This window comes from Portunus trituberculatus, chromosome 33 (assembly GCF_017591435.1).
Source record: "Portunus trituberculatus isolate SZX2019 chromosome 33, ASM1759143v1, whole genome shotgun sequence".
In the NCBI taxonomy this organism is placed as follows: domain Eukaryota; kingdom Metazoa; phylum Arthropoda; class Malacostraca; order Decapoda; family Portunidae; genus Portunus; species Portunus trituberculatus.
Genome location: NC_059287.1, coordinates 13667634 through 13685450, shown reverse-complemented (window position 1 = coordinate 13685450; position 17817 = coordinate 13667634). Strand labels below are relative to the sequence as shown.

At 40.8% G+C, this 17817-nt stretch overlaps 2 protein-coding genes across 9 annotated transcripts in view; one reads left to right on the top strand and one right to left on the bottom strand.

Moving 5' to 3' along the window:
* The window catches only part of LOC123512375 (serine palmitoyltransferase 2-like), a 48641-nt gene that overhangs the window by 19864 nt on the left and 10960 nt on the right, over nt 1-17817 (bottom strand). Inside the window, exons 1-2 of one of the 7 annotated variants that reach the window (XR_006677077.1) lie at nt 7716-7915; nt 6719-6910 (exon numbers count right to left, since the gene is read on the bottom strand). Coding sequence is in view for 6 of the 7 variants with exons in the window: in XM_045268753.1 (XP_045124688.1) it covers nt 6719-6910; nt 7716-7838 (315 nt within the window). In the remaining variant the exon portion in view is untranslated. Of the gene's footprint in view, nt 1-6718; nt 6911-7378; nt 7983-17817 lie in introns of those variants that run through there. The other 6 variants (XM_045268753.1, XM_045268758.1, XM_045268752.1 and 3 more) reach the window with 6 other exon arrangements.
* LOC123512374 (reticulon-2-like) overlaps nt 8129-17817 on the top strand; it is a 39899-nt gene continuing 30210 nt past the window's right edge. For both annotated transcript variants that reach the window (XM_045268751.1, XM_045268750.1), the window contains exon 1: nt 8129-9543. In XM_045268751.1, coding sequence (XP_045124686.1) covers nt 8286-9543 — 1258 coding nt within the window. In that variant the 5' untranslated portion in view covers nt 8129-8285. The remainder of the gene's footprint in view (nt 9544-17817) is intronic.

The following is a 17817-nucleotide window of genomic DNA, read 5'->3' as shown; positions in this document are numbered from 1 at the left end:
TTAATGTATCAACTCATCATTTGATGCAATGCATGGCATGGCTGTGGTGCTCATGTAGTTAAAGACCCTCAAACCATTGCCCAAACCTTTATCTAACATGCAGCCTACCTAAGTCCATAAGCTGTACCCTTTGGCACGATAAATTGGTTACCAACACTCCTCTGCCTCTGCATTCATGTGACAAGGATTTTTTTGCTCAATAAGAGTTACAATTGTGCTGCAGCACAAGAGATGGTGGAATGCACCACGCAGTGACACTCTCTACAGGCCATTAAGTATCCTCATTAAGACACATGGCACTTGCCCTGTACCACTCACCACCATTCACCGGGATGGTAAAATGAAAACATAAGGAAAAGGACTATTCAACAAAATAGTTGCCATATATATATATATATATATATATATATATATATATATATATATATATATATATATATATATATATATATATACACAAAGAATAATGGGAACCTTGTCCCAGCTTCCCCACCTTTGCAGTGTGCATAAATATATATATATATATATATATATATATATATATATATATATATATATATATATATATATATATATATATATATATACAGTGGAGACTCAATACTCGAACTTAATTAGTTTCAAATGGCTGTTCGATTATCAAAAAGTTCAATTATCAATACCTATAAATCAGATACAGGGGATCCTTGCAATTCAACAAGGTTAGGATGGTTTTTCATTGGTCGAATCACGAATCAGCGTTTATTTGAATCGTGAAGCAATTTTTCCCATAAGATACTTAAGAATTAGGGGGATAGGAACCAACCTCCAGCCCAGACCCCCTCAAAACATCACTATAATCTCTAAAAAACACTAAATTAGACTAAATTAATAGTATTAAAGGCTTCATTTATATCTATTTTTTTTAATTAAACACATTAGAGTGCTGTACAGTACATTTTTGGAAATAAAGACACTTGCAGTGGTCTAGGGATCTAGGGGCACCCATTTGCACTGCAACAACACTGTGAGCTATACCTGCCTCACACTTTCTTATAAGCTCAAGCTTATCTTTGAAAGGCAGGGGCTGGTGGTGGCTTTCCATCGTCAGACAAAACGGACGTTTTCCTCTAGCGTCAATTTTTAGTCAAATTAAGATCTATGGTTTCTAATTAACACTTCTTTAATAAAAATTTATTTTCTTGTTAATTGAAATAATGCTATAATCTCAAATCAATAGAATCTTGATAAGTAGATGTAAATATATTTGTGTATATATATATATATATATATATATATATATATATATATATATATATATATATATATATATATATATATTTTTTTTTTTTTTTTTTTTTTTTCCCTAGCCTAACAATGAAAAGTAGTTCAGTTGTTTGTTTACATTTGTCTGGGACTACGACGTTCCAAGGCAGAACTTCCAAGGAACAACTGGCCAAGATGAGCTGCTCTTGTTTATGAGTGGACAAAGCTGTCTGAAGAGTTTCTCATAAAGATCATTAAAGGCCAAAAATAGCAACAAAATAATAGTAACAGCTTGCTGGGGGTGAAGTGGCCGCCATGTTTGTTTACAGTTGACAAATGCAACAAAGGCGGAAGCGAGCTTGTGTGTGACGACCAGCTTCGACAAATTGACAGTCTTCAGAAAGTTGACAGAAAAAGTTGATGGAAAAGTGCTATTGTGACGCCACCTTAGCGACAACACACGGTAGCATCAGTTTACACTTCTGCATGGCGGGTTTGCAGTGAATTTTGACTGGGTGGGTGGCACGCGAGATATGATGTCAAATTGGCGAGTCAGTTGATCGAATCTTGAGGATTGGGTATTAATTAACTGAGTTCAAATTGGCAATAATTCGAACTGCCAAGGATCGAATCACAAGGATCCCCTGTAATTTGTTCCAATCGTAGCAAAACTTTAAGTTTATAAAAGTTTCAACGTAATTTTTTTTTATATAATTTTGATTTGTACATACCATAAGTGAAGGCTGGTGATGAATAATGCAGAAGAGGAGGGGAGAGGGGTAGGGAGAAGGAAGGAGATCAGAGGAGGACAAGTCACCATCCATGAAAATGTCTGGTGATTCCTAAGACACATACTTGTGGAGGGAGGGATGTGGCTCACTAATATTTGCACTTTCACTAGAATCCTCATTTTCACCACTAATAACCTTCTTTGGTGCCATTGTAAATTTCTAGATTAAAAACTACCGATAGAATGTAGAAAAATGTTGTTTTTCTCAAGACTACGGCAGGACTAGAGATGCATTCCAACATCCAGTACACTGGAATACCAGCATTCTGCTTCAGTATTACCGGTAATACTGGTATCAGAACAGGACAATGGCAGTGGCAAAGCCAGAGCTTTGTTTACAACCATGTGGGCAGCCATTTGACTATCAGATATTTTCACCACTAATAAGCCTTTGGTGTTAATGTAAGTTTATAAATGAAAACTACTGACAGAATGCACAAGAATGTTATTATGTGGACATTTAACTATCAGGTACTTTTTCAAGTATTAAATCAAACTTTTGAGTTCAAGTATTGAAAAGTTCAACTATCAAGACGTCCGAGTATTGAGTCTCCACTGTGTATATATGTATGTATGTATGTATGTATGTGTGTATGTATGTATATATATATATATATATATATATATATATATATATATATATATATATATATATATATATATATATATATATATATATATATATATATATATATATATATAGTAAGTGCTGGTCTTGACAGCATGACTCACTTTGTCATCCTTGTTTACATACACAATTCCATTCCTTTCACAATGCTAAAATAATGTAAGCAATTATTCAAGACGAAACAGTTATGTCTGAAGGAGTCCTGGCCAGGCAGATGAAAGCCCTGGTAGCCAGGTAACAGCCACACTTTGAAGGCAATGCCATGGTAATGCACATTAGCATGAATCCACTTGAAATAATAAAGGGAAATCACTATGGAATCTGAAAAGCACTAAAGCATAAATTCTCAAAGATGCATCAACCATTCCCATAGTATATAATTATTTCATATGGGTTAAAACAACAAACAACCAGTAAGCTACTTGCTTGAAGTAGCTTTAGATGCATTCACAACACAATCAAGAGATACTGGTGTCCTTCCTCACACCTATACAAGTGAAAACAACCTAATGGATAGATCCATGGCAAAATAGTTGCAAAAATAACAAACAACATAAGAAGTTTTGAATTAAATTCTTGGATGCATTTTCTTTGTGCTTTTCTCAATTTGTGATTGTCTTTTTAACTTCATTCCTCTGAATGAAACAAAGACATTGGGTAGTTTTCTCCAAAAGTTCATAACCAATCTCCAAAATAAAAATGTAGTGACAAAGACTTTATGTCTTCTTAGTTTCAGGAGGCAATTCACAATAACTCCACCAAAAGAAATCTTAACAAGAGAGAATTCCAATATCTATCAAAATTAACTTAATAGTTAAGGATGATGTTGGAAACATTTATCCATTATTCATCTTGGAACAAACTCTACTGGTCCTGACAAAACCAATAGTAAGTAACTAAAATGTAACACACAATACCAATGCAAATTGCCTTTTCATAAGTTGTGTATTGTAGGTACAACTATCTTACAAACTAAGTCAGAGGAGTATATGGACACACAACTTTACTACATTCATTTTTCAAGCCAACACCTAAGTTATTTTACAATATGTAAAGGAAAATTGAGGACTACTCTGGAACTTTTACACAACTCCACAGGTGGCAGCCACTGGTCACCTCACTGTGAAAGAGTTAGATCGGTGCAAGCAATAGGCAACCACACGCCACTATTGTCGGCAGTCATCTGCCTCTGCCACCACAATGGCCTCGTATTAAAGGTTCAATTACAAACTATGAGAGGTAACCAGTGGCAGACACCAAGAGCGTCATGTGAAAGGGGCCTTAGACTGACTCTGCAAATAACCATTGATACATGCTGTGGATCTAATTCCTTTTATACTCTCATCCAGTAATAAATATACAATGTTCTACTGAGCGCCAGTATCATGCTCTGATACACATAACAGACCAGTGTGCTATGCTAACACTGCATTAATCTTGGATGAAAAAGCAATCATATTAATAATAATGAAAAAATGTCATATCAGTTTTTCTTCTTTATGCAGTTGCCTGCTTCCAAAACATGTGGAGTGGCACTTGACAAAAGCAAAATGCAAAAATACAGACTAATGCAAAAGAAATTAGATGCATAACTCTTAAGGTCCATTTAACACAGAAATCATAATAGAAGGAATAAAACCTCGATAGAAAATTTCATCAGTGTAATACAGTATCTTGCACCCAGTTTCTTTCCACCTGGGCCTTCAGCATTATTGGCCATCCATTATTTTACAAACATTAAGACAGGCAAATAATATAAGTAACATTTATTACTACCACTTTATAATTTATGATAAGTTGAGAGTGCTTGGTGCTTGGTCACCATATGTCTATTAAAGGACAGCACTGATTGTTTGCATATAATTGCACAGAATAACCCAATAAACAAAAGATAGTAATTTCTCCAGTAAAACTCCTCAATCATTTAGATTCAAGAAACTTCAGCCCCTCAAAACAGGTGAAATTTGACTCATTGCTATGTGCCACTTGAGTTAGAGGCATAGAAGAACCTGCTTTATGTTCTTGTCCATTTTTGCCAGATTCTTCATGCTGAAGAATATTTTTACAATTTCACTCTAATCATTTAGCTTCTTTTTCCATTTGACAAAGTAGTAAAAGAGATTTGGAAGTACAGTACAATGGAACCTTGCTTCACAAACTAATCCGTTCTATGACTCAGTTCAAGAATCAAAATGTTTGCAAACAGAAACATTTTCCATTGAAATTAAAATAAATACAATTACTCTATTCCAGTCTCAGAAATACTGCATTTTCCTTTTTTCATTTATTATATTTTCTTTTCTGGGACAAAAAAATATACAATGAAAGTTGCAAGACCAGACGTAAGACAGTCTCCTCAGTAAGGAGCTGTAATAAATGAGCATTCATCACCCTGGCACTACTTGCTGGTGATTATCTTACACTGGCAAACTATATTGTACAGTACTGCTATAGCTTGTCACTGATTTCCTAATAAGGTGCAATCCCAGATATCTGACAGGTATTAGACCTGGCTTCTGCCTACCTCCTCCCACTTTCACTAAATTGCATGGTTTCATATTTTGCCTGTCACTTCTTTTGACTCTTATGATGGCTGGAAAGATTATTCAAAAGTAAGAGACACTAGATCTTGGCCTGCATCAAGCATGCATTGACTGGAAGGAAATCCTGGAGCATATCAGTCTGTGTAGTGTACAGCAGGGATTGTTGAGATACTCATGACAGTACGTGCTTTCCAGATTCCACCTTGTGTCCCTTGCCTTGCTTGAGTTCAGTGGGTGTGATCCAGAGATTCTCGACAATCTCATGTCTTATGAGCTTGTCTTTAGCAAGCGTGGTGTTTCATGGACATCTAAACCCGGGACACAAAGTGAAATATAACCAGATGTCAGAGCCACGTGGTATCGTGAGTAACTCAATAATTCCATTTTTGTAACATCCGCTCAAATAAGGTACATATAGCCTGATGCCAAAGAGACTTGCCAGTACACAATAATCAACAATAGGGTGATGGATGTATACATTTAATACAGACTTTAATCAAGGGGACTAGCTTCATTTGGTTTGTGGTGTGTTTGTGCATTTGCACACCAAAACATATCACACACCAATACAAAAATGGTTTATAAATATTGTTTGTGAGCAAATTTTCTCATAAACATGAACATTCATGAACCGAGGTTCTACAGTACCAAAGCATAGCAAAACAACCTATGAAAGATCAGACTAATAAGGATTCTTCTGCCCCATCTAGTGTGATTCAGAACTTACCTCATCTTCTTCACTACATGAGGCTTGCATCATTATTATCTGAATTCATATTGACTAAATAAATCCAATGTTTCTCCAGCAAATTTCCAATCTTGTGGCATTCAACTTAAAGTGGAGGAAAATCAGTGAGTGTTGACATACAGTGCACATAATGGTATGCCAAAAATTAGCAGTTCCAATAAAATGACGCCAGCATTAGAGCACCTATGAATACAAACAAAAAAAGACATGCAACATTACAGAAACTTGAACAGTGACAGAACCCAAGCATTCAACCAACATGTATCTAAGCACAAACATATCACATAAGCACACTTCCATGTTAGTTAAGATGCACAGGACTACTAGGCAGGCTACTATACTACTACTATTCAATCTCATTAGCATGAAGAACACAGCCCAAGTAACACAAGATATATTTGACTTATTTATACTATTCTATAGCAGAATTGCACCTCCACAAAATTACATCAACTTATGTAGTATTAAGTAAAACTATAGACACATTATATTTACGTAAGAATATATTTAAACAAAACTTTTTAACTAGCTATGTATATTTCTAAATATTTTAATTAATCTCATAAGCATTTCAAAGTTTATCAGCACATAACTGAAACATGACCCTTATTGAGAAACAAATAATCCTTATATAATAAGGTTAAGAAAAGCAAAAACTAAAATTATCATTTAGAAGTAAAAGATAAACAACAAACACTATGGGACTTATTATTTCTTGCATTTTGTAGCTGTTACCATGACATTAGTTTTCATGCCTAACTTACCTCTCTGTTCTTCTCCTTAGTGGTGATAGGCATGAAGAATTCCCTCACATAGCCAAGCATCAGGAGTACTCCATAGGAAAGGAAAGTGAAGAAGGCCACAAACAGCGAGCATTCTTCTTCCTTATGGTATGATTTCTTACAAGCTGAACTTCCATTTGGTTGACTTGTATGGTTCTTTTGCACAGAATTATCCTGAGAAATATTATACATGATATTAGGATGTTATTGCCACCACAGGATCAACAGATCTACAACTCACATATGTATCCACCACTTGTTAACTTGCCAAAAGCATTGATGGAGAAGACATGATTTTTAGATTAGTTAAACAGGTAGTTACTATATTTGGTCTTTAACTGTGTACCATCATAAGTAGACTTCCCTAAATATTATCAGACAAGATAGCTGGAAAGCAATAGATAGTACTGGTAGTCTATGTGCTTTAAAAAAAAGTAGAGTTAAGTATGACAGCCAATATACTTTAATGTAGGTACACAGGAGCAGCTGGGCGTGTACAAGTGTCAAACTTTTATCAGCAAATTACTCCCTTAACTTTTTCTACTAACTAGACTTACGCTTGACCCACTTGTCATTTTGGGCCATTACATTCCTTGTACAGATTTTACTGGGGCACAACCTATAGCTACAAATCAGATTTACTGCCCAAAGCTTCAACATGATACCAACCATCCTGAAGGGGAATGAAATAAGCCCCAGTAATGACAGGCAGTGTGGTGCTACTGCTATCGTGACGTCTGCTGCTCCCGTGTTTGCCACTTCAGGAATGTTCGAAACCTGCCCTCGCCGCGGATACGAAATTACACCTATGAATTGTCACAGGCTCCTCTCATGGCTACATGTAATATACTTGAAAGCACCGACACATAACCACTTAAGTGATCACTGTTTGGCATATGTTGTGTAATGAGGTGGTGGTGCCTAGCCTTCTCCTGCCATAAGTCACGGGACGCAGAGGCAACAGCCACGCCTGCCTTACCTGCAGCTCCTGTCTCTCCGTCACGCCGCTGCCTGAGTCACTGTTTCTACATTCTAGATCTTTACCACTGCTCACTATTTTCTCATGTGGAAGCTGGGCAGGTAATTCCGTATGAGCCACCATGTTTTAGTTAGCGGAGACTGAGCGAAGCGACTCGTCAGACCCTTATCGTGATTGGCTCATCTGAACCTCCCGCCACCTTTATCTCCTACCCTCACAAAACGTCGTCTTTTGCCTTTTGACACTTGTATTTTATATTGACACACTTCTGCATAATTTTACATTTATTGAACGAGGGAATTTTTTGTAGTTTTGAAGTTTAAAGTAAAAGTGACAAGTAGAGAAAGAAGAATCGAACATTAGGATTCTGGTCACATCCTGCATCACAACGCCAGGCAGCAGCAACAGCAGCAGCAGCAGCAGCAGCTCAGGTTGTGTGGCCAGCAGTACGGGCCTGTGTGGAGGTGTTCTCAGAGCTGGGCTTGTGCAGATCTGTGATCGTACACGTGTAACATCCCAACAACGTGACTTATAGCCTGTGACTTGTGCTTGTGATATCAAAGTTACATCATGGCTGATTTTGATCAGTTTTCTACTAAAGCGGCGGACCCCACCCCAAGCCAGGATTCTGTGTCCTATGGATCGAACCGAGATTCTTTGAATTTGGATGATTTTGAGAAAGTAGAAGCAGATCAGGTACCATCAAATGTCAGTGAGAGTTCCAAGGCTACAGCTAATCTCCTGGATGATATGTCTCTGTTCTCAGGCCCCGGGAAAGATTTATCCAGTTTGTCAACGAGCCAGACGTCAGAGAAGGAGACAAAGCCTGGAAATTCTCTCTTCTCTGCAGACTTCTCTGCTCTTCCCGATGACCCTTTTAAGAAGGATAATGCAAAATTTGATCCCTCAAACTCTGAGATGAGCCCAGGTAGTAACTTTGACTCTGGAGTAGATTCCAACACACCAGACACGTTGGATTTAATTGCCTCCGCCCCTGCACCGCCATCCTCAGACATCAGTAATGAAACATCCTCTAGTAAATCTAATCTCGACGACTTTCTTAGTTCTGGAGACAAGAACAGCCCTTTTAGTGATTTCATGACGCAAGAATCCCAGAGTCAGAAGCCTACCAGCGATCTTCTGTTTGAACGCGATTTGATTAGCGACACCCAGCAGGCTGCTCCCGCCTTCGAGGATCTGTTGGGGTCCGTGCCCATGACAGCTGCGCCACCTGCTGCATTTGATCCTGTTCCTGAGCCAGTCATGAAGCCAGAACCAACACCACCACCAAGGGAACCCACTCCACCACGACGCGAACCCACTCCTCCACCCCGAGAACCTACTCCACCTCGTCAGCCCACGCCACCACCTCGTGAACCCACTCCACCACCACGCCAGCCAACTCCACCACCCCGTGAACCCACCCCACCACCCCGTGAGCCCACTCCACCACCACGCCAGCCCACCCCACCACCACGTCAGCCCACCCCACCACCCCGTGAGCCCACTCCACCACCACGTCAACCCACACCACCACCCCGTGAGCCTACACCACCACCTCGTCAACCTACACCACCACCCCGTGAGCCCACACCACCTCCTCGTCAACCCACACCACCACGTGAGCCCACACCACCACCCCGCGAGCCTACCCCACCACCACGTCAACCCACACCACCACGGGAAGCCACCCCGCCTCTCCTCGAGCCCGTAGTGCCAGTGCCGCCCAAAGTCATCCCCGCCCCCATCCAGGAAGCCCGTGTCACCTCAGGCAGGACGTACCAAGTGTCAGAGGCAACCAAAGCTTCCTTCGCTGTCTTCAATCCACGTAAGTTACCCAAACCTTTCATGTGTTTGTTGCAACCTGTTTGGAAGTGTAATTCTGCATGGTGTTCTTGCTAACACTACTTTACCTAAACATCACCTGATGAAATAAAATCTGTCATGTATTGTTGTTGAGTGATGGATAGTGTTACTAAATTGGATATACACTTGATTTCATCAGGCATAGTCAATCATGACATATTTGGTCGTTCAGAAATCAAGTATAGTATCTGTCTATCTATCTATATCTGTCTATCTATCTATCTATCTATCTATCTATCTATCTATCTATATATATATATATATATATATATATATATATATATATATATATATATATATATATATATATATATATATATATATCCTTCACAGAGTCATTCAGAACTGTAGTATACAGTACAGTACATTAGGTCAGGAACTTACTGATATTAAAGACATTTTATTATAATTGAATGGGGCAGTGACAAGACATGTCATGAAATGATGGTGAAAATTAATTGAATTGCTGTTTTTTCATGATTTTTTTATGCATCTTGTGCAGGATACAATGTAGGTAATGTGTGGTAGCAGTTTAAGAAATGTTGTCCCGTCTGGTGTTTCTGTCACGTTTGAATATGAACTCGCAAATAAGTTCATATTCAAATGTCGCAATTAGTTAGATCTCGTAAATCAAGTGAGTCCTGCATTTAGTGATAGATTTACCAACACTTTCAAGTGTAGCATCAGTCTGCACGTGGTGGAGTCAAGTGTGATGAGATTAGTGTCAAGGAGTATGCGAGACCAAGATGTAAATTAGTATGAAGCTAACTATATCATTATCTAGACCTCCCGATGTGTGACTCATTGATCAAAGTCATGTGCAGCGTCCTCTCTAATAAATGCAGACACTTAGGGAACTATTTTTATTTTGATAATGGTTATAATAGTAATGATGTTATTTTACACCCAATATTTTTGCTATTACTAATACTAATACTACTTCTGCTATCTACTACTTATACAATCCATCTCTTAAATTATATATATATATATATATATATATATATATATATATATATATATATATATATATATATATATTATCTCCGCCATTACACTCTACTAATCTCATTTTCTTTCAAATAATTTCCTCTTTTTTCACATTTTCCCTAAATTGTCACTTTCTTTTCCTTTTACTGCCTTCTTAGTAACACTTTCTATAACCAGTAGGGTTACCGTATATCGCTCGAGGTGTACGACTAGCCTAGCTCTTCACAAATCCAAATTCACCCGACTCAATACACACTCGTTAAGACCTACACACGAATTCCTGCTCATAGCTGTTGTCATAACTTTATACTCATATCTGTTAATTAATGCGACCTTAAAGTCACATTGCCAAGATGTGAACCTTTTCCTTTCCACTGATAAGCAATAAGGACTCGAGTTTTCTTCTCATAGGCTCCTTCAGGCAACACGTTGTAAACATTGATGCTGGTCCTAGTCTCATTTTCACATGCATTGAGGTGGCTTGGACTGTTGTTGTCTCTTTGTGCCTTGTGTGCGAGGGAGGAGAGAGAGAAAGGCTGCCTGCTAGTTGGCTACGGGTGGTGGCGCTGGAATGTTCAGGTTTCCAATTAGTTTTCCCAGTTGTGAGCGACGTTTCTCTCTCTCTCTCTCTCTCTCTCTCTCTCTCTCTCTCTCTCTCTCTCTCTCTCTCTCTTTTTAAGCTTCAGTTGTAAAATGTTCGGTGTTTTCCTGTGGTAGTCTGTCGTCCAAGTGATGACTGTTTGAGGGAAGTGATGCCATGAATCCTTGTAGCAGCTTGGTGGCGAGGTGTGACGGGCGGGGACGGAAAGTGGCGAGAGGAAGGATATGTAGGACGTGTAGTGGTGGCGGTGGAGGCAGGCGCGAGGGAGGGAGGTGTGGCGGTGACTCATCCCTCTGGCACACTCACGGACAGGCGGTGCTCACCGCCATATCCTTGCACCATCCTGCTCCTGCTGCCTCGCTACCGCCGCCCTCAAAGTTGCCTTCACAAATCGCTGCACTAGAAGCATCCAGAAATCATATGGAAATCACTTACTCCTTTCCCTCCTAGACTCACCAGCTATTCCGGGATGAATCACAAACTCATTTAATCTGTCGCTGGAAATGTATTTTCTCTGGAGCGACGTCATGCCGGTTTTTGGCGCCGCCCCCGAAAACTTTATTGTTTTCCCCATGATTCAGCTGACAGACGGTAGAGGCAACCCAACACCGCCTTGTTCAGCACGACTGCACCCCGTGTCCTCGCCCCTCGCCCCACGCACCACGCCCCCCCTCCATCCACCCACCACCGCCCAGCGTCACTCCCATGTTTTGACCAGAGCCTCCACTGCCAGTCTCTGCTCCTCCAGTAAACATCATCCCATAGAATGAATGTACTGCCTACATAGAGAGATCTTGTACTCTCCTCTCCCCTTCACATCTACCCGCTTTTGTTCCCCCCTGAGGTCGTTCCCCTTTGCTGCTCCCTCCCGCCGGCTGCACGTTAATGTGGCTGGCCTGCCGCCTCCAATACTCTGTCGCCGTCGCTTTCTGTTCAATTTTCTAATCGTTCCGGTACTAGTGTGTCGTCTGAATGGCTCAGAGAATAGAAGAGAAAATGTTTTTTATTTTTTTTTTATTACTATAATTAGAATTCATTTTGTTACTAGATAGGAAGGAAACTAGAAAATTCCGGCCACTCCTGCGGGATACATAATGAAGGGACGTATGTGTAGGAGGAGCTGGGGAAGTGTAAATGTTTGATGTGGCTTACAGTATCATGATCACTGTCTTGTCGTCAGTACTTGTTGTGTATAATTATGTACACTTGTACTGTACATACGTATGTGCGTACCGCTTAAATAACTTACCACTTGACCTGTTGTACTCTACTCGCCCTGAGATTCCATATCCCTGCTAATTTTTCCCTGTTAATTCCTTTTGCTCCTGACTGCCAAGAATCACGCATTCACCCGCTCTGTGACTCACCCATCCACTTGTCTCCAGGTTCCTTATTTTTATACCTTCCTTATCTCGCCTTATATCGGACGTCAGTAATTTACCAAACCGGTACTTCAGAGACCTTCAGGTGTGTGTTTCTGCTTCGTGTTTAGATCTGGAAGTATTTTGAGAAGCGAATTGTTTGCACAGCTGCCGCGCTGTTACTGAGGCGATGTAGATGGCCAATGTTTGCACGTGACGGTACTGAGCGATGGTATAGTCGGGCAATGTCTGCACTTGACGGTACGGGACGAAGGTATAGACGGTCAATGCTTGCACGTGACGGTACGAGACAAAGGTATTGACAGCTAATGTTTGCACGTGACGGTACTTGACGATAAGTGTCTAACCTGATTATTCTTCATTATTTATGTCATTGATTTTTTTTCCTTTTTTTGTGTATTATATATAAGAAACGAGCCTGTGATGAAAGAAGTCATGCAGCAACCTAACTAATTAAGAAAGAAAGATCAGGTATATATTATGACTTATACAAAATAAAACCCGGAAACAATGCAGTTTTATTAGATTTTGACAAGATTACTGTGGCTGGCTATTCCTGCCCTGCATCATGATTGATGTGACACTAAAATTTACTTTAAGACAACTCTCTATCTTCACACTGCCTCAGATTATCTCCTATTTTAAGCATTTCATCTCATTTGATGCAGCAGCGCACTGGTGGTCGAGAGAGAGAGAGAGAGCGCTGAGTGTTGGTATAGACTAACTGAAGACTAAAAGGAGATGATAGAAGAGGAAGCCTTATGAATGAGAAGAAGAAAGGAATAGGAGTAGTGGATAAAGACGAAAACATGAGGAAGAAGAAAATAAATAGAAAAAAATAAATGAATGAAAAGAGAAAGAGGGAAAGAAAATAAGGGAGGAAGGGATTGGAAAATAAAAGAGAAACGGTAACGAGTAAATGAAGAATAAGGAATGGGAAAGAAAACATAAATCTGGACATCAGATAGACAAAATGTAAGGTTGCCTATTCAGAAAGTACTGTGTCCGTGAAGGATAAAAATCTGGTATTAGAATTGAGGAAAGAGTCTCTGCAGGTAATCATGAAATATGATAACTGTTCTCGATGTTTCTTTTTATCTTTTTATGGATCATGAGCAGAACAGACACGTCATCCATTCCTCCTTTTTCTTGATCTTTTTTTTTTCCGCGCTGCGTCACGAGTGAGAGATTTGAACACCGTGATCAATCCGATGATGTCTGCGATGCGGCCTCACTCACGGAACATTCTCGCAATCTTAATCATATCAGTTACTTCATACAATATGTTGCGGGTTCAGCTTTAGTCCGCCCGCACCGCAAAGACCAAACCTTTCTTAATTTGATCACTGTTTGGATGTGGTGCCGTTTCCAGGGTGCATTTGGATAGTAGGGAGCCAGCATGCATCGCCGCCGTCTCTATTGATCACGGCAGCGGCCAGACACCTGATAGCGGGACGGGAGGGGCCGCCTGTGACTCACCGTCTGCCGCCCAAACAAGTCGGCCCAGTTCGGGATCCCCCCCAAGCAGGAAATATTTTCCCACAGGATATATGCCGCCCCCCACCCCCAGCCTTGTGTCATGCGTGGATAATGAGAAAGACCCCAAAGCATGGTAAATGCCTTCTTCTTATGTGCAGTTGTGGAAAAAAACTCTTGACATGGGTACTAAATCATGAAAACCTAATTTATGAACCGCAAATCACAACGCCAGGGAAAATATGAAATTAAGAACATAACTGCGTAGTTATTTGTTCTTGTTGTTGTTTGTGATTGTCTATCGTATTCAATTACTCTATTTTGTAATTTTTAACGTTATAATCTAACTGATGTCGAATTTTGCTTTTTTTTTTCTTTTTTTCTTTTATTTTCATTCATTCCTCCTGAACTACAACTCTTGGCAGTGGAGGGAGGCGGAAGGCTCTGCTGGGCCACATCTCATCTATATACAGTGACTAATATGTCGCTTCCCTCCATAGATCCTCACTAAGTCTCTCATAACTGTTCCTTAGTCTATAGTTAAGTCCTTCCTAATGCTTCTCTCCGGCAGGCTTGGTGTGGCAGACTCTTCATGTGTTTTGCAATTGAGTTAGTAAGGAATTGTTGGGAACATTCCATTAACGGTAAAAAGGAGGTATACATGACCGGAACTTTATATTCTTGGCCACAATTATGTAAGCATGATGAACACAGCAGCCGGGATAGAGCAGTAATCGGATTTGAAAACCATTACGTCATCATATATATATATATACCTTGTGTTAGTGAACTACTAATGCATCTGTTTGACCTGAGGTGCAAGCACGAAGAGCAACACACCTAGTCTATACCTCATGAGTGATTAGGGTGATTAAAAAAAAGAAAACTATTATCACATTAATAGATAAACGAGGATCCTGTGTATGCATGTACGTATTGTACGTACGTATGCATATTTTTTGTCTTTGTTATCTCGGGACCTGTGTGGTGGTGATCGTGCGTGTGTGTATGTGTGTGTGTGTGTGTGTGTGTGTGTGTGTGTGTGTGTGTGTGTGTGTGTGTGTGTAATTCACCACCACGGTCGTCTGCTGGTCACCCAGCCAGTCTTTCCCATTACGGAGCGAGCTCAGAGCTCATAGACCGATCTTCGAGTAGGACTGAGACCACATCACACACAACACACACCGGGAAAGCGAGGCCACAACCCGTCGAGTTACATCCCGTACCTATTTACTGCTAGGTGAACAGGGGCTATACATTAAGAGGCTTGCCGATTTGCCTCGCCGCGCCGGGACTCGAACCCGGGCCTCTCGATTGTGAGTCGAGCGTGTGTGTGTGTGTGTGTGTGTGTACTAAGTCTTGCACGGCGCCGTATCTTAGCCAGTATTACGTGCACCGCCAAAATAAGTGGAGCAGAAGGCGAGAGGAGGAAGATGAGAAGGATGTGGGGTGAGAGAGATGGGAAGTTTACGTTGGGGTGGCGCGGCGGGAGAGAGGAGGATGTGGTGGTGGTGGTGGTGGTATGCTGACGTATTCAGGGATGTGAGGCGTTCAGATGACGGGCAGGCTGGGCTGAGTTACATGGGGAATGTGCACGTCCATCACGAGTTTCCACCTAGACTTCAGTGGGGTTGTATGAGTGGAAAGACTACGGAAAGAATAGTGTTAGCTACCTCATTAGATTCAATGAAATGGTACGAATAGAATTAATACGAGGTCCAGAACAGTACATTCTCCTAAGTTTAATATTGTACTTTCAAATAAAAGTAATGTGAGACTCAGAAAAGTTCGAATTTTATGTGTTGTCTCTCGTTACTGATGGACAGACAGATATGGAGATAGGATGCTGGTGAGAAGTAAAGATTTACGACCATCTCAACAGACCGGGGCCTGAAGAGTGCCATGGAATCTTCAGGCCCCGGTCTGTTGAGATGGTCGTAAATCTTTACTTCTCACCAGCATCCTATCTCCATATCTGTCTGTCCATCAGTAACGAGAAATGCGAAATGCGAGTGTCACGAAATGAGCTGATGAAAAGGACGGGGAGGAAATGACGGAATACAAGGATGATAAACGAGTAAAATAGTCAGTATGTTTTGTTGCCTTGAAGCAGAAACGAAACGCAATGCGGAGGAAGTGCTTGAGGAGGGCGGGGCGAGGCGGGGCAAGAGAGTGTAGGGAAGGAACGCTGTACGTCATGAGGTCAAAATAAAGGATAGGCGTCGCAAGTGGTCCACAGAAATGTGAAGGTTGTTATTCTTGGAAAAATCAGAAATAATGGAAGGAAATGTTCTTTTGACATGTGATTCTTATTTCTATTGTTATCCTTGTTCTTATTTTTCTCGTTGTTTTTGGTGTTGTTGCTGAAAATCACGCTGACCAAGGCCGGTGGTGGGGAGGGGGGAAGTCGAGGCACTCCCATGTGTAAATAAACAAGTTTGTTATTCAAGGCAAGGATTGGATAGCTCGAGCTTACCTGCCTCACTTCTCTCCCTCGACGCTCCTGCTCTCACTCACACCCTTACATCATCACCTTCCTCTTACTCTTCCCTCATCTCGTACCCTTCCTTCCTTCTGTCTCCTTTCATTAGATCACACCACTCCTCGCCCACTCAGACCCACCACTCTAATATTATTCTTCCCTCCTTCGTCTCCTGGAAGTGTCTACAAATTAGTCAAGTCATTTAATTATATTCCTCGTCCTCATGAAGTAACAATGATAACTAAAGATAATAGCAACGTAAAGATAGGAATTAATATTTTGTGGGGGTGAGATAAAGAGTTATATTGTTACAGTGGTGACAACAGCTTCGCCTGTCTCGCCTTCACCAAAACACACCTACTCGTACAACTGTTATCTTATTTGTCACCAGCGACGGATATTCTGTATCTTTATACCTCATTGTCCCACTCGTGGCAGTGATAACGGAGATACACAGGAAATAGTGAATTACCACGTGGTCTTATGTCACCACCACCACCACCGCTGTCACTATGCTGCTTCCACTCTCATCACCACCATCGCTCCCTCCAAATATCATTATCACTATGTCAGTTTATACCATCATCACGTCACCATGTTTACCTACTATCACCACCACAGCCACCACGAACAAACACCACCACCATTACACATCCATACCCACCACCATCACTTCCACCTCCGCCGCCACAGCAGCAGCAACAATGACAACAACTATAGCCATTGAGGGAAGAAGGCTGTCAGAAGTAAGAATGGCGATGTGAAAGTGAAACGGTGAAGAAACACAAGAAGAGGAGGGGAAAGCGGAGATAATTTCCATGTATTACCTCCAGAGAAAGAGAGAGATAGATAGTAACCAGAAAGAAGAAAAAATATAGTACGTCTTCTTACTTAATACTTGTACAGCAGCTGGGACTGGTTGTGTTTAGGGCTTAAGTTTCGTGTCGTATTCTGTATCGTGTGTGTGTGTGTGTGTGTGTGTGTGTGTGTGTGTGTGTGTGTTTGTGTGTGTGTGTGTGTGTGTGGTTTAGAGGCATTGCCAAGGAAGGGAAATGACTAAGAGGACAGACGAGTAAGAGCCAAAACAGTATCTTCGCCATAGTCACCTGACATATTGCTGTGGATGTATGGATTCAGAGAGAGAGAGAGAGAGAGAGAGAGTTTTAGGATGGTTACGTCAAATCGTCGTCAGCCACGGTCGTGGTGTTGACATGGCCTGTGGCGCCACTTAAAGTATTGCACACACGCGACGCTTAGGGAACCTTCGAGAAGCCTGTATTCAGCCAGTGTTCCTCCCCTGGGAGG